This window comes from Stegodyphus dumicola, chromosome 4, assembly GCF_044657685.1.
Source record: "Stegodyphus dumicola isolate Sdum_Otavi_A_Nest chromosome 4, ASM4465768v1".
Lineage (NCBI taxonomy): Eukaryota > Metazoa > Arthropoda > Arachnida > Araneae > Eresidae > Stegodyphus > Stegodyphus dumicola.
Genome location: NC_140771.1, coordinates 106,454,509 through 106,473,227, shown reverse-complemented (window position 1 = coordinate 106,473,227; position 18,719 = coordinate 106,454,509). Strand labels below are relative to the sequence as shown.

At 34.2% G+C, this 18,719-nt stretch overlaps 1 protein-coding gene across 3 annotated transcripts in view; it reads left to right on the top strand.

The window, feature by feature from the left end:
- The window catches only part of LOC118198766 (neogenin-like), a 284,128-nt gene that overhangs the window by 183,424 nt on the left and 81,985 nt on the right, over positions 1–18,719 (top strand). For all 3 annotated transcript variants that reach the window (XM_085815315.1, XM_085815317.1, XM_085815314.1), the window contains exons 16-17: positions 2,232–2,552; positions 13,713–13,820. In XM_085815315.1, the coding sequence (XP_085671441.1) occupies positions 2,232–2,552; positions 13,713–13,820 (429 nt within the window). The remainder of the gene's footprint in view (positions 1–2,231; positions 2,553–13,712; positions 13,821–18,719) is intronic.

Genomic DNA, 18,719 nt, shown 5'->3' with positions numbered 1-18,719 from the left:
TTGTAAAAAGAGTCTAAACTAATTAATTACTTCTTTTTGGACACTGAATAGTTTTATTTTACCATATTTCATACATATATTTTATATGCATGAAACGCACAAATTGGCTGTGAGAGGCGTATCAGGCTCACGAGCCTCACTTTTGCCACCCCTGGTATGCACAGTACAAAGTCCGAGATCCAGACTCGTTGAGACTTCTGCGATTCCAGATTTGGGATTACTCCGGCTATTAGATCATCAGTTTAAATCTAGTAAGATGGCATATAGAAATTATAAAATTAAAAATATGAGATTGTGATTTATGATCTGAAGGGTATCAAAATTTACAAAAGCTTAATATTTATTTTTTTACTTTAAACATTTCTTTCACTATAAGTTGTTTTAAGTTGCTGCATTGTTTGTGTTAAAAATTTCTCTTTAATTCTGTAGACAGACATAATTTCTTGTTCAGTTACATAGTTGAAGTCCTGTAACTGGTGTGTCAAGAATTCTGACTAATTTGTCAATTGAAATTTTTTCATTTTCAGTAACCTGTCTGTCTCTTTCTTCACGATCGGTAGCATTATTTTCTGGATCTAGAACCAGATTTGGCCATCCATTAATTGATTGATGATTGACGAGCATTGTCTTTGCAATGAAAAACTTCTTTTATATCATCTTCAATTACCTCTTCTCCACATTTCCTTACAAAATCCATTAACTGGAAAATTTCACCTTTGGTTTGCGATATTCAAAAACCTTTAAAATTCGCAGTTACCTTCATAAAATTCAGCTATTGGTTACTATGCATATTTGGCTATGTATCATGAGATTGACGACTAAAGACAAGTTGTTCTGCTAAATTTTATCTTGTTTCTATTGCACACTGAGACAGTTATGCCTGAATTATGTTAGTTTAATTATTTATTTTACTTCTGTTTATTTCTTGCACATGCTTAAGGCTTATCTAAGTCCTGAATAAATAAATTCCTACATATACTTAAGGCTTATTGAGGGGGTGGCGTGCTAGATATCATACTGCCTGATGCAGTCTCTACGGGCCCTAAATTCTGCTACCAAATGTCTTTCTTTGTCTTCCTTAAATTCTGCCACCCGTTGTGGCCATACCCTAGCTCTGCTTCTGTGTTTATATGAATAACAAATCACTTATTCTTAATTCAAAGAGCACTAAATTTAATATTTTGGCCTATGAATATCATTAACAAAATCTATTTTTAGCATATAGAAAGAAATATTTCCTTGTCAACATTTCTTAATCTGTAATTATTTAACTTAAATCTGTAATTATAGCGAAGCAAACATAAAAGGTTACCATACTTTTCATTATTCAATTACTAACATAAAGAAAACTGTTTAGGCATCGCTATATGAGTCATTACTCAAGTTTTCATGTGTTGATAAACATGCAGTGATGAAAGCAAAATATAATAAATAATGATTCGCCAGGTTAGTGTCTGGGATACATACAAATTATTAGTAGGTGTAAATTCAATGATGCATATATGTAAAATGGTTTGGTTTCAGATGTAAGCCAAGCAGGCAATTTTGCAGCTACAGAGCCAAATTATTGATGGTACAAATTTATGCCAAAATGATTGTTTCTTCAATAACAAGGTATTTAATTTAGTGCAGAAGTGAAATTAAGAAATGCAATTCTCCGCATGTTTTATTATGCACAGGGGGGGTGATAAAATGTACATGCGTAAAGCAAACAAAAAAAGTCGTTCGTGGCTTTGAGGTCCGAATTTTAGATCATTCTGGATATTGGACACTCGGATCTTGAGCTTTATACTGTAATAGCTTATAATTTAAAATAATATGTTGCTTTCATACTTTTTTTTAATGATAAAAATGTCATCTTGATGAATGAAAGTTTATGAAAACAGAGACTTAAGTAATTAATTATACAATTTAACAAATAAATTATGTTTAAATGCAGGTATTAATGATCAAATTCTAAAAGCTTGAGTTTAAAATTATTGCATTATGTAGTCAACTTTGGCTTTTTATGGATGTGTAATTTAACCGCGAGTGTGTACCTTCCCTTAAAAATATCTTATCAATATAATATTATATGCAAAAATAGAAAATATTTGTTAAAGCACTGTCAGTATTTCAGCAACCTGGAATTTATCTTAGCTAGATGTAATGATGTTAAATAAACCAAAAATTAAATTAGTTTAACCTTTATTAAAATGTAGGTTGTTTTTCATTTTTCATGTATTTTGCAGCTCCTGAGCCTTCTGCAGCAATGCTTCCACCTGTGGGACTGAAAGCTATAGTTTTGTCATCTTCTACTGTTGTTTTATATTGGACAGACACAACTTTATCCAGAAACCAGCTGGTTACTGACAATAGATATTACGTTGTTAGATATGCTCCTTACACATATTCTTCTATGCCAAGATATCATACCCGTAATTTCACAGACTTAAACTGTATGCTTGATGATCTCTTTCCAAATACTCAGTATGAATTTGCAGTTAAAGTAATCAAAGGACGAAGAGAAAGTACATGGAGTATGAGTGTCATAAATACTACTCAAGAAGCTGGTAATTTTGTTTCCTTTTTTCTCCCTGTAATTTGAATTATGTGCAAATGTTCATGAGGATTTAATGTGGGATAAAGTACGCCCATTATACAGATGCTTTACTCACAATACAGATGCTTTACTTATTTTAATTTCGATTAAGGCATTAAAGTAATCAGTGATTTTCATGTGCCCTTTATCTTCAATTAAATAGCATTCATTTCTTTATAATGTTTATTGTTCACTGCTGTTAATGTAATTTACGTACCAAATGAGTGCTGGTTGCTTGCTGATTTTAAGAGCCTTAGAGAGACAGTGCTTTGTATAATGAATAACTTGCATAATGACTGCACATCATAACAAACCTATACATGTATCGAAAAATGTCTCATTCAGTAAACCCAGGCCAGGATTACAAAGTGCATGAAGATTTCATCACACATTAAAGCTGGGTTGAATTTGTTTTCCTTTGCTTTGTTAACCCCTTCGCGCCGGGGCGCAAACGCGCGCTTATCGCGGAGGCCGGCAGTGTCTTACGTGAGCGTCCGTCCAGGGGTGGGGGCTTTTTTGCTATTAAACCTAAATCCATGAAATTTCCGAAGTATCAACACATTGTTTAATAATGCTCTATAGAGTATTTAAACGGCTTATGCTTTATAGATATTTTTATATATACTTTAATTACCTTATTTCTTGTTTAAATGCATATTTTACACATTTTATTTTCATTACTCACCATTTTATGACTTTTAACATTATACATCTGAAAACTAAATGTATTACTCAAAGTTCTCTTTTCGTATGAAAAATTTGAAAACAGGGATCTACACACAGTCCTACGTTACATTCCTTGCACTCGTAATAACTCATTTGCCGTTTTGGAGGATTTTTCCGGGAATGTGAATAAACGAAGCATCGTCGTCTCATTTTCTTATCAGTCTCTTCTGAACAAAGTTTTGGAAAATGTCTTTCAGTTAATCTGAGCGGATTTAATGATTCTGCTGATCTTGGTGTGATATTAACATTGGTGCTTTTAGAGGAATACCGATTAAATATTTTGCATCATTTCTGCTATTTCATGCTCTGTTAAACATTTTCGACACTTCGACATTGCAATGGTAAAAACAGAAAGAATTTGCGTCTAACAAGATCTAATTATTTTCTAAAAACTGAACTGCAAACCGAAATACCCAACGCTTTAGCGAAAATAAAACTTCTCTACTTACAATAAACAACTACTACGTGCGAATTTAAAGAGACATCATAAATCATGCCACTCAGAAACATTTATTTCCCCTTTTGTTTATATAATCAAAAACACGTGTATATGAGTCATACTTCTCTCATTTCAAGTAGAAGGTCTAATGTACATGTATCTGAAACCATATGGACATACAGTGCCATCTTGTGGCAGAAATTCTAGTTTTTAAAATGTTCCAGGACACTGGCACAAGTACGTGACAGTTAGGGCTGAACGGGAAAACGCTCTGGCACGCCTGCGTGTCGGCCGGGAAGTGAGTGTGTTTGTTGCTGGCACGTAGACGTGACAGTCGGCGCGAAGGGGTTAAATATGAAAAATGCGCATATGCCTAAATTGAGAAAAATAGAAGAAAAAACAATTAAACATATTTAATATTATGTCACCATTTAAGAAAATCCAGCGGAAAGTTTGTTATGGTCAAGAGGCGGTTGCAGTAGTGCTTACTATAATCATCCAATTTTTTTCTGAAGAAATGTGAAGAGGTCTAGGCCTGAGCCAAGTAGTGACATTCCATTGAACAAACAAACAAACAAACAAACAAACAAAAAAAATGTGGTTGATTTGTTGAATGATCATGTCATATAGTATTTCAAGATCTTTCTGAAGCTGAAGAGGGGGGGGGACACTTCAAATAATTTTTTTTAAGCCAGACTGCTCCCCCCACCCACATTTAAAAAAAAAAAAAAAAAAAAAAAAAAAAAAAACATTTTAGAGGTAGATATACAAGATCAAGCTAAATGTTCAGTCAGCTGAGTCATCTATGTTCAGTTCATCATAAGACTGCACAGATTCAAACTGTTGCGGTTTTCTCTTCTGACACCAGTTCATATGGGGTTCATGAGGATTTGAAGTGAATAATGACAATACTACCTGATGAAGCATTGAAACACACTTTATTGACCAGTATTGTCAGGACAGCTCCAAAACACATTTTGACAGTTGTCGATGAACTACTATAAACATGCTGACACGATCAGCGACACAGCTTCCAGGATTAGGGTATCACGGTGGAAACAGCTTCATGGCAAAGCCCTAGAGTACAGCTCCCGACTCTGCTTTATCGTTCTCAGAACTCCACGTACTCGAGCACAGCTCCCGACTCTTCGGTTCAGTCGTTCCAGGAGCTCAACACGCTCTCTCGACGGTGCACTAGCCGCGATACACTACGAGACTTTCAGTGCACTCAACGACCCACTCGGCACTCACTGCCCGGCTGTCAACCTGGTTGACTCGCTAGACGAGACTCCAACTTGATACTAACTAACTCTCCGCGTACCAGCAGGGTTTATATAGCTTTCGGCTTGTGTTCAAGCACATTCTGGCCTAAACCGGTCAGAATTCATTCCAGAAATTCTCCATCCGTCCATGGCATATCGCCAATTTTGTCTCCAAATGGTTGATTTCTCACCAAATGTGGCAACCCTGCCTTCCCTTACCATTTTATGGCAACCCTAAAACTGCTTTGCGGGGAAGCTATCTCACTGCGCCTGTGCATTTCATAACACTGCCCCCTCCCAAAGACTGCACATCCCGAGCAGTACAATCCTTGGTCAGAAGCCAAATTCAGTACAAACAAAACGTTATAAAACATAACTAAAAAAACAAATATTTACACTATGTACAAGTTATATACATAAATTAAACACATAACAGTTTTAAATTTCTACAAAATTAAAGTTCAGAATGAATTTCAGTCTCACTCTTTTCATTAATTTATACCCCGGGTCAAATACTTTTCCACTGCAGTTCTCAGATGCATTTCTGTTTTGCATATGACAATCTGAAGATATAGTCCTTTCAGACTTGTCATCTACAGGAAGATGTGAAACAGTTTGTTCACCACTCTGTAGTTCATTCGCAGCATGCATACATTTTTGTGATTTAGGATAAAAAATGCTTAAAATATGCTACCATAAAAAATTAAAGGAACAAGTATAAAAATTCATGTAAATTCAATAATTTTGCAGCTAAGAACATGAAACTTGCACAACATTTTATTTTATTATGCCTAATATATCTTCAGACTGCAGAATTTGCCATTTCATACCAAAAATAAATTTAAATAAGAAAATAGGAAATTTATTGTAAAGTAGAATAGGAAAAAAAATGGTGTCATAACTTTTTACACATGCATAAAAGAAATTGATAAGATGTGTGGTCACTCCTGACTGAAATACAAGCTTTACTGCAATATTTTTTATGCTGTGTATTAGGTTATCCAGAAGTTCAATGCAGTAACAATGTGTATTCATGATGAGCCTTGAAGCTTCTGGAGAATGCTAGGTAAGGTCTGCACTGATGCAAGTCAGCATCCTAGTGTGACCTACATAGGTTCTCTTACATTCAAGTTTGGAGGATACGGCAGCCACCGAATACCTTAATCTACTGGATAACTTAATTGTCAAGATAATGGATCACTTGTGCCCGAGATATGAGATAGGGAAAAGTATTATCTTCAGTTAGGATGAAGTTGTTACTGATTGCATCCTTTAACAACTTAGGGCAAAGATCATGAGCCTCATTTCTGAATATTTCAGCATTTATAGTTGCATTATTAAAACTGTGTAGTAATTAATTCAAAATAATGCTTTCCCATACCTTTAAAGCTGAGTAATTCATTCAAAATAATGCTTTCCCATATCTTTAAAGCTGAGTAAAAATATGACTTCAGTCATAAGTCTCTTGCTAAAACAAGCAAAAGAGAAAATGTAATTAATAAATACTCTACTTAGTCAGAATTTGCAGAGTGATCACAAATTCTGTTATTAATGCATTTAAAGTTGTGGTAAACGTTAGCATCTCTGTCTTATTTTTCCCTCCAAAATGTGCATCCACCATTCAGCCAATGGATATCACAGTACTGTATATGCTGAAATGCAGATATAAAGTAGCCTTTGTAAAATCTGTGTTAAATTTTCTAAACAGTTGCAAGACCAGTTAAGATTTTTTAAATATTTTAACGTAAAATCTGCTGTGTGGAGCAAGGGCATGTGTGCAGATATTTAAAAAATTGGTAGGTATAATTTATGGCCATCTACAATATTTCAAGGCGATAATGATGTTTGCCAGGCATTTGAAGGTTTTTGGATATTATAAACAAAAGACAATGTTTCAGTTTATGTAATTTGTGGGGAAAGTGATAAAACTTGAAGGTGATGTAACAGAAGTTTTCCATTGCAATGGCAATCTCCAGTCATCAATCGGCTAACAAATGGCAAAACTTGTAGTATCCAAAACATACTGCTACTGATAGTGAAGATGTTGTTGAGAGTAAAGAGATTTTGATTGACCATTTAGTGGGAAATCTTGACATGGCAATTACAGGAATTACACAATAGAACTATTGCTTTTGAAATAGATGCCATTTTGGGGTTGCTGCAGATAAAACGATGATAGCTTGGCTCGATGATTTTAACATTTTTATTTAACACTAGAAAAAGATATATACTTCAGCACACATCCACTTATACACAGTCACATTGAATGCAGTTCACACAATAAGCATTTTTACAGGTAGCAAGTCCATGCAGGTAAAAAATTATGAAAGTCACATAACAGCTACGAAGACATCACGAAGCGGAAGAGAGGTGAACGTGTGCTTCATCGACGGCAGCCAGGAACAGAGTAACCAGTCTGAATTTTCCCCTAGTGGAGAAGAGGGAGAAAGCTGGTAGTGCCCTCTCTTGGGCCAGTGAGCAAATAATAATAATAAAGAGTTCTCCACAGTATCCTCCCCTCGAGTACCAAAGATATGATCAAAAAATCAGTTCACAAATATCTGGTGTTGAAGCGTACACGTCTTCCCGATCGTGTGACGACTTGTGGAGCACGGGAGGAAGTGTAAGGTCGATTGAAGGAGGAGCATCTGGAGAAACAGTTCGATCGGGGGAATCAGGAGGATTGCTGGGCACAAGAACCTAAGTGTTTGAAGCTTCGAAGAAGGCAGGCTTCAGTCAGTCTATTCCCAGAACCGATTCCTTGTCGTGCACGAGAACAACGAAGTGTTTATTGTTATGTGAACAGACCGTGAAGGGTCCATCGTATGGAGGAGTGAGTGGTGGTTTTACTGCGTTGTTTCGCACAAACACGTGTGTGCAAGTCCTCAGTGCATGGTTTACAAATGGGGCGGATTTGTTGTGGCATGATGTAGGAGTCGGAGATAGCTTTTCTAAACAGAACATCACCTTTCAGAAAGTCTGGAGAAAGGATGCTGGATTGACTGGAGCAGAAGATGGTTGAAAGAACTCAGATGGTAATCGAAGGGCTGTGCCATAGACCAGTTCAGTGGATGTACCTGCGAGGTCTTGCTTGAAGGAAGAACGTAAACCAAGAAGCACAAGAGGGAGTGGTGTTGTCCAATGGGTGTCACTATGGCACTTTAGAGCTGCTTTTAAGTCGCAGTGGAAACGTTCCACTAAGCTGTTGGCAGAGGGATGGTATGGTAAAGTGCAAATTTGGCGTATTCCAAGCATAGATGTCAGAGAAGTGAAAAGGTGTGATTGGAATTGTCGACCTTGATCAGTTGTCACGATTGATGGTACACCAAATCGTGCAATTCAACTGGAGATGAATTGTCAAGCCACAGTCAGCAGAGATGTCCTGAATGAGAAAAGCTTCAGGCCAGGCCAATGAGTAAATCTGTCAATGCAGGTGAGTAGATATCGATAACCATCAGATGGTGGCAGTGGACCGATGATGTCTATATGAACATGGTTGAATTGGTCGGAGGACATCGCAATTTTTTCCAACGAGCTATCTGTGTGCCGTATAACATTCGAACATTGGCACATGATGCAGGAACGAGTCCAATTGGCAATGTCCTTTAGCGTGGATGGCCAAACGAATCTTTCTTGTATGAGCTTTTTGGAAGCCCAGATACCTGGGTGCGATAGGTTGCGGAAACAGTCAAAAACTTCTTTTCTCAAGTCAAGTGGTACATAAGGTCAAAGTCTGTTGTTAGAAGTATCGCACAATAGTTGGAGGTCCCAAGGAAGTTGTAATGACTGGAATTTTAATGAGCAGTTTGAGTCTTCACTCAGACATTTTAGCTCCTCGTCGGTGGCTTGCGAATGGGCAATAAGCGGGAAATCCAGTGGTGCATTGGCATCGATGCCTTGAATACACGAGAGAAAATCTGCGATGACATTGCTGGAACCTGATATATGCTGAATATTCGTGCTGAACTGAGCCATGCAATTTAAATGACGAATTTGTCTCGGGGAAGCAGAATTTGATTTTGATGTGAATGCATAAGTTAGAGGTCAGTGATCAGTAAATATAGTGAAGTGTTGATCTTCGAGATTATGCCTGAAATATTTTATAGCTGCATAAATAGCTTATTACTCTCTGTCATACATACTGTCATACATTTTTGTTCGGTGGGAGACAGCTTACATGAGAAAAATCCTTGCAGCTGGTAGTTATTAGAGTGTCGAACGTTTAAGACAGCTCCGATGGAAATGTCAGAAGCATCAACCATAATACTCAGCTTTTGGTTAGAAGAGTGGTAGAAGAGAGTTGCAGCATTAATAAGGTTGTGTTTACATTTTTTAAATGCCTGATTCAGTTCATCGTTCCAAGGAATGGGGCGCTTATCATTTTTACGTGAATCTTTTAAGAGTTCATTCAGTGAAGGTTGGGTCTCAGCTGCCTTTTGTAAGAAGTGGTGATAGAAATTTATCATGGCTAAGAAATGTCTGAGCTCGACAATAGTGGTAGGTTTGGGGAAGTCGACAATTGTGTTTGTTTTTTCAGGCAGGGGTTTTACACCTGAGGCAGTAATGAGGCAACCTAAAAAGGAAACAGGGTTTTCCAAGTACGCATTTGTTAGGGTTTAACATCAAACCGTGTTTTTTCAAACGATCAAACACTTGACGAAAATGACGGATGTGCTCTTCTTCACTAGTTGATGCAATAAGGATGTCGTCAAAATAAGGGATGCAAAAATCAAATCCTAATAAAACTTCATTTTATAAAGCATTGGAAAGTTTGGTCTGAATTACGTAAACTAAACGGCATAGCCAAAAAGACCAAGAGGGGTAGTGATGGCGGTTTTTGGAATGCCTGCAGGGTTAACAGGGATTTGATGATAGGCACGGGCTAAATCAAGTGTTGAGAGTATGTTCTTTCCTGAAAACATTTGAGGGCAATCCTGAATATGGGGTACGGGATAACGATTCAGAATGGTAACGGTGTTTAAGCGACGATAATCCCCGCATGGTTGCCAGTCGCCTTACGAACCATATGCAGGGGGCTTGCCCAAGGACTTTTTGAAGGCTGAATGATGCCTTTTGATAGGAGAAAGTAAAACTCTTGACGTGCAGCTTGAAGTAATTCTGGAAATAATCTTCGAGGTTTTGAGAAAATAGGGGGTCCTTTAGTTTTGATGTGATGGAAAATTATTGACATTGGTGCCCTCTCAAAAGTTTGCAAAGGATTTGCCAAGCTGGGGTAATTGGCAAAAATTTTGTCAAATTTTGAGTTACCCATCAAAATATGAATGCTGGTACTCAGTGGGTTCACATTTGGAAGTCTACCATAAGAATATAGTTTTGTTTGTCCATCAATTAAATAGTTGATTTTAACGTCTATAAGTAAGTTGAACTTCGTGAGAAAGTCGACACCTATGATGGGTTGATTGATGTCTGCCAGGACAATATGCCAAGTACATGAGCGACGTAAGTTTAAATTGATGGTCAAAAGTTTGGTGTCATACATTGCTATTTTTGTGCTGTTAGCAGCAAAGAGTACTAACTCAGCTGGGTTTTTGGTATGCTGACTGTAACTCTTGGGAATGGCAGATAAATTGGCTCCGGTGTCAATTAAAAAGGTGAGTTTTGAAGATGGATCGGCCAAAAGAATTCGATTAATGTGGCGGTCGCAACGTTGGCCGACAAGCGATCTAGTTTTCTGTCTGCCGGAAATTTCATGGAGAAACACACTTCCGTGCATTGGAACCAAAATAAGTATGGTAGAAACATATGTTATTGCACGGTTCTTTATACTGGTGATAGCGTCCATTGGATGTATTACATCTTTTGTTGCATTGGGAATGATTGTCTCTTTGTTCACAGAAATGCTCACGGCTGTTTTTGATGGCTAGCGAAAGTTCATTTACTTGTTTCGTAAGCTCTGCAACTTGCTGTTCAATGGGAGAGGTAGATGCCGTAGCAGCACTATTTATGTTAGGGCGAGTTGTGAGGTCTGTAATTTTATCAGCTACAACTGCGAGTTTTGGAAGATCATCAATTAAGACAGCAAGAATACTCTGTGTATTTTGCGGGAAACGGGATATCCATAGAGATTTCAACAAGGGTTCTCCAACAGTCTCTCCAGCGATGTTTCGCATACGCCAAAGTAATTGTAAAGGGCGTTGATCGCCAAGTTCTAGCCCCTGAAGAAGTGTACGGATCTTTGACCCCTCACTTTCAGAATTCCATTCAATTAAGCGTGTTTTTAGTGCATCGTATTTTCCAGTCACTGGTGGGTGTAAAACGTTATCGTAAACACTATTGAGAATATCGGATTCGATTGTAGATATCACATGATTGAATTTTGTGGAGTCAACAGTGATTTGGGCGATATCTAAACTGGGCCTCTAGTTGTGCAAACCACAAAGTGGGCTTAACCTTTCAAAATGGGGGAGGCTTGACAGAAGATATTGTGAGATATTGAGATCATCTGCGATGGGTTGTGGTGGAGCCATGATTCACAAAAACAATACAATACTAGTGCAAAATAAATAAAGTTAATGCAAGCATTAAAGTGAGAAAAATGCTTTTTGTAGGTATGCTAACCGAATATAAGCATAAGTTTTAAAGTACTACTAGCACTAAGAATTTGCTTGGCCTACCTCTGAATTATAGACGAAATATTTGCTCAGTCAGCAGCAGGTTCAGCATAACATAATTCACTTATGAAAAAATATTCCGAAAAATGTATTCTGTGATATGTAACCATGTAGTAGGATGTATATGTAGATCACTTCTAAGCACATTTTGCATGAGGCACTCACAAGCATCTTGTTAAGGAGACACAATTGTTTTTCACACTATTTTGATTATTTTGATGGTAACACGAAAATAATGATGGATTACGATATTAGTTTGCATTAAGAGACGATATTTCCACTTCACAGCACATTATAATCACAGAACTTGACGATGCAAGCAGGTTCCAGGAGGCACGTGTTCACTAACTTGACAGGTCATCATTTATGTCTTTTGAAATGGATGCCATTTTTGGGCTGCTGCAGATAAAACGATGATAGCTTGGCTCGATGATTTTAACATTTTTATTTAACACTAGAAAAAGATATATATATTTGAACACACGTCCACTTATACACGGTCACATTGAATGCAGTTCACACGATAAGCATTTTTACAGGTAGCATGTCCACGCAGGTAAAAAATCATGAAAGTCACATAACAGCTACGAAGACATCACGAAGCGGAAGAGAGGTGAACGTGTGCTTCACCGACGGCAGCCAGGAACAGAGTAACCAGTTTGAATTTTCCCCTAATGGAGAAGAGGAAGAAAGCTGGTAGCACCCTCTCTTGGGCCAGTGGACAAATAATAATAATAATAAAGAGTTCTCCACAGAACTTTGTAAAAAAAATTGTTTGTTTATAAAATTAAAGAGTTTTTTTTTTATTTTTTTTATGGTAAATTTTTATTCCCTTATGATCGTAAATACTTTATTATTGCATAAACAGTTCTTTCTAATTTTTAATTTTATAATTTCAACTTATCTTACTAGATTTAAATTGAGAATCTAAAATCTGGAAATCCCCCCCCCCATTCAGAATTGCTGAAGTCACAACCATTCCAGATCTTGGACTTTTTACTGTATTTCACTTGAATTTAGTGAATGGCGTTCATTACTTTTTTTTTAGATGAGTTAAGCTGAACAATCTATCTTAATATACAAAAATAAAACATTTAACAATTTTTTGGTTACTTAATTTTGCTAACATAAATTGATGGCTGAATTTGAAATTTTGTATGCATGCAGGCAGTGTTCAGTTAGAATTATCATCAAAGCATCTTGAATTTAATTTTGTTCCTTGTGTAAGTTTTAGATATAGTTGCTTCAAGTGTTGATGAACTTTTAATAATAAAAGGAAATGCCATGTGGGGCTCTTACTTGCAATATCTGTTATATTTATAAAGCAAATATGAAACACAAGTTATAACAAGGTGAAAATCTGCGATAGTATGCTATGGTAGATAAGTACAGTTCTTTTCATTTTAAAGAATTCAGCAATGAAAATTTCTGGAATTTGATAGTGTTCAGTCTTAATTGTGAAATACATATGCATTAAATGCTTTCTTTTTTTCCTCTTTTTTTTTTTTTTTTTTCCCTTCAATTAAGGGAGAAAAATTTAAAAATAACGCATATCTTTGTTATATATGTCAAAACTCATTTAGTTTTATGTTGAAATATTATTTACTTTCCTGTCATATATCTTAAGTCCACCTCCCTATTTAATCCACACTATAAGTGGTATTTTATTGAGGAGCTTTTCTTGTTTTATTTTATGGAATGATTTTCCTATAAAATGTTTTAAATGAATAATGAATTAGCTCTAGTATTTCTAGTAATATTACCTAATTTTACCATGTTTTCTATCTGTTAACAAATAAATGGGAAAACTTCTATTATTTTATTGTTTTAACTTATAAATTAAAATTATTCATGTATAAAATATTTCAAAATAAAATCACTTTGTATCTGACTTCAAATTTTATTTACCATATTAGCAATATTGTCAAAAATCCTAAAAGTAATTTTTAATTTTGTTATGTGTTAAATTTGATTTTATCATAACTATTTCTCTAATTTTTTAATTCATATTATTTACATATTTTACCACCATTAGTTTGTGTTTTATAAATGTATTTTTTAAATAATGACAGCCCCATCATCACCTCCAAGAGATTTGACTGTAGTTGCATCTGAAGATGATAGCTCCCAAGTTAATTTGCATTGGCAACCTCCCAAACAGCCTAATGGTCATATAACAGGTACTACATACTATTTATTAATACTGTAAGTAACTAATTAATTTGTAAGTAGTTGTAACTAAGTAAAAAATCATTTCTAAAGTAACAACTTAATTTTATCAGCATTAAAAAAAAAAAATTAATGTTTAAGTTTTTTTTTTTTTTTATTTTTTTATTGTGAAGAGTATTGTGAATTAAATTAAGTATCATTTTGTAAAAGTTTTCAAATTTAAGAAAAAGTATCCACTGAAAAGAAACTTTGTTTCAGATGTGAAATTTAATTGTGAAAAAATGTACTATAAGCATGTTATAACATGTTATAACTAGTTTTTAATCTGAATGATGCATTTTAGAGAGATGATCTTAAATTAGTTTTGATTTCTTTTGAAGTTGCATCATTACAAGTCAGAAAACCTCCTGGTTTTTCATCTTTCAGAGTTTGCAATTATGGACATCATTGATTGGCAACAACTGTGTAATATTTTAGGACATAAAAAATTAAGTGGATAAATAACGTTCCTCTGGGGTATTAAAAAATGAGGAGTAATAAATGAGTCTTACTGCGGGCAAAGTTTGGTGTAATAAATTAGTTTTACTACATTCAAAATTTGCATCATCACAAATTTTCAAATGATACTCTTAAAATTCATTATTTATCACAAATATTGCATGCACCAGCAGGAGTTGAATGTTTTTCCAAACTGTCTTAATTGCAAATTTCATCAGTGACAACTACTAATGTAGTTAGACAAAACAAATATTTATGTGGCCATAATCAATATGCATTCATTGAGTGGCTAGGCACCTGAAAAATTTAAAGTGTTTAATGTCTGATACTATCCTGCATTGAAAGGTGGCAAGTTTTAATTATTTATTAATTTGACTGCAGTAAGAGATGGAGGTGGATACTGGAATAAACACAGAAGAGCTGTCTGCCTAAGGGAAGAAATGCCTTTTTGAAATATTTTATGAAAGAAATTGGCATGTTCCCAAAAATATCTCAGCAACCAACTCATTTTTGGGATTCAAACTCAAGCCATACCACCAGCATTCAACAGTCTTTAATACTTAACCACTAGTAGGGTGAAAGATGACTAAAATGAAACAAATATAGTTAGGGTGAATTTTCAAAACTGTGAGCTACTGATTTTTCCTGAAACCTTCTATAACTGCATTCTGTAAAATTCAATGCTGGATCTGTATGACACTACAAAATGCATGCCTTGAAAATAAATTTACATTAAAAGAGTCATAAATTGATTCATTAAAACATTAAATATGTACCGTATTTGCCGGCGTATAAGATGCACCCCCTTTTTTATACACATTTTTGAAGAATAAAACTTTATTACTGGTCATTATTGTGAATTTACAGTATTTTAAATATAAAGTAATACAAATACAAAAAAAGAAAATCTGAAAGGTTTCAGATTTTAAATTATGTCCAAAGGAGCATTTTTTTTTAACATTTTGTCTGTTACTTTTATTTATTAAATATCACATTCTTCACATTTAAACCATAAAATTCAATTCAAGAGCAATGTCGCAAAATAGTTTTAAATTGAGCGTATCTTTAGAATTTCCGATACGCAGTCTCGTACGCTGGAGATAAATTTTTTTTTTCTGTACAGCGTTGCCATTGCTCGCTTTGAAATCCTTGAGTTTGTTAATCAAAAATTCAATAAAGTTTTACAAAATACGAAATCAATAATAAAACAAATTTCAAATTTGGCCTTCTACATGCCCGTATCCGTAGGAAGTTTACGTCGTTCAAAATTCAATGGCTCTATGTACCGTTGTTTTATCACAATGCGAGAAACATGCAGACATTTATGCAGATTTTTCACTATTTAATTGCTTCAAATATAATGCAGGATTCTAACATTTGGTGGTAACAGTTTGAAAAGTGAAACGGACATTTATATTGAACCAACGCAAAACCGCAAAACAAAAACAATAGTCCTTCAGGAACAAAAGCCCCTTTGGACAAATAATACATTCTGCAGCCCTGTTTCCATGTTCTTTAGCCTACACAATCGCACATAGCTTGTATGCTATGTTATAGCAATGTTGTTTTTGTGCTATAACTTGCCAACAAATTTAAGAAAATTGAACAGAAGCAATTTCACATGCTTAAAAGTCGTTCACAAAAATTGGAAAGTTTAAACAAACCCATCTGTGATTGTCGATGATAGCGCATGCGCATTCACTGAAATCTGCGTAACGTTAATATTCCCACACTTTGCAAGGAAACAAGAAAAAAATTGCGCAGCTCCGAATAGAGAAAATTCCCAGATGTGAATGTAGTCAAAAACTGAGTATCACGTATAAGATGCACCTCGATTTTCAGACCTATTTTCAAAGAAAAACAGTGCGTCTTATACGCTGGCAAATACGGTATGTTGATTTTCTTATTTTTTAATGATTAATGACTTAAGTTCAATAAAAGCTTAATTATCTGCCATTAAACTAACCAGAATATTAAAAAATTTTAGAAAAAACTTTTTGCAAAAAAGTAAAAGATTTGTAATGCCATTTTAGAGCTCGCATTATTATTAGCATATGTACATTTTTGGCAAACAGTATGATTTAGTGCCAGTAATAGATAAGCATGACATGAAAGCAAAATCATAAGAAGTTCGTTTCAGTTTAAGATAAAATTTGCTTAATTCTCAATAAGCATGCTTAATTTTTGAAAGGAAGGCTATAAGTTCTGTTTAATCCTCATATTTTGGAAAAAAGAAATGATTAGTAGTTAGGATTGCATAAAGTGGAGAATTTTTAAAGTTACAAGATCCAGGCATAGAAAAACAGACTCAACTTGAAAATGGTTAAACAGTGGTGATGCAACATGAAAAATTATGATAAGCAATTTAATTTTTTAATATGCTGTATGTGTAATTTGTATCTGTTTATTATTTAACTGAATAAAGAATGATCTGTTGGTTTAAACTCTTCCTGGAATGATTGTTGATATCTTCATCAACTTTTATGTTTGGCAGAATTTCATTATATGATTTTAAATGTAAGCTTTTGATATTCAAGTTGGTAATAAATAAGATGACTATTTTTATAATTTTAGCAAAATTTTGCCATCATTGCTTTGCATACTTTTCTTTAAACACTCAATATCATGCTCTTGAAGAAGCACTGTGCATGGCTAAATATTAGCAATTAATTTTTTAAGGCTTTTCTTGTTTTTAAATTGCTTAGGATTATTCTTCAAAATCCTTCATTTTAAAAAAGAAGAAAGCAGATTTAATTTAATTTAATTTTTTTTAATTCCAACTTGTTTTAACATAAAAATGCAGATGCCTTATTTTTCAGGCTCTCATGTTTCACATGAAAATACTTTAGGGGACTTCGTTCAATGTTAGAAAATATCTCATAATAATAACACCTAAGATGTCAGTTAGAAGCATAAATTCTAATTGACATCTTAGGTAGGAAAGCTTTAAAGCCAAGTATAATATCTAGAACTGCGCATGTTTATTTTATTCTGATATTTTGTCTTGTCTGTAATACACATTGTATGAACAGAATTCATAGGAGTATGCATCCAGACTTGCATAGTTAAGTTGATGACTTTGGGGGAAAATAAATTGTTATGTTTTTGTATAAGGCTTTAAAAATACTAAGAAAGGAATTCCTGACAAAATAAAAATGAGAAAAATATTCATTGAAGAGAAAATAGTTGTTTAATAAGTGTGCTTAGAATCTGGCAGGAAAGTAAAGAATTTTTTTTTTTTTTTTTAAATTTTTTTCAAAAATTCTTTATCTCCTGATATTTTGTTAATTATCTTTTGATAGTCACTCATTCATGCCTCAGAAGTTTCTTGTACAGCTGGAGATATATGTATCGCAATTTAAAAATTGTTTAGCAAAATTTAATGTTAGGAATCTTCAGGAATAAATAAATTTACAGATATTATAAGAAAACTATAATCACATGGAAAATATGAGCAATCTATATTTTTTGTTAACATTTTAGTCAGTCAAAAAAGATTTCTTGCATATACTAAGGAATAAATAAATCATAGTTTATGTAGATCAGAAATGTATTTGGACTTAAGGAATAATTAAGTGTACAAACGTTATAAGGAAATTAAACTCCTTGCCTCATGATGTCGTGTGAAAGATTCAAAGGCAATGCAATACTTTTCGTTGATCAGGCTAAAAGTAAACATAAGGTATGAAATGTTCTAAGTCAGTTGAGCCAAAAATGAACACAACATAATGGAAGTTGTAGTAAGTCAATTATATCAAAAGTAAACACAGTGTGTGAGAGAGGCAAGGCACTATTAAAAGAAACACACTATGCAAGAGATGTGGTACGCTATTTCGGTTACATATGCCAAACACTTACTGATTTTTCTGGTTGCATTCTGATGTGGAGATAAATTTTCTTGAATATTATATACCTTGAAAATAACCTCAAAATAAATATTAAGCTTAAATGAGAGCAGTAAAAATTCTGCTAACATTGTAAAAAATTATTTGATGGATATTTTTAATAATGATATTGACAGTAGCAATATTTTACTTTCTGCATGGAAATCTTGTAAGCAGTTGAATAGTGAAGGTAATATCAGCAAAGAAGACCACAGTAATCATCAACAGTTGGAGCTATATATTTAAAAAAAAAAAAAAAAAAAAAACTTGTGAACCAAAAGTCCAGAGCTGCATGGAGTTTCCTGGAATAAAAGTGTTTTAAGCCAGGTGGAAAACAAAAAAGAATTAGACATTTGGAATATAATATTTGATCATACATTTTGAGAAAATATTGTCAAGGAAACAAATCAATATACAAACCATATAGCAAACAATTTAAGTAAAAGACAAAAATAGATGAGTCATATCCTGTAGACTGTGATGAAATGAAAATATATTTTGCACTATATATAATAATTGCTGAAGTTA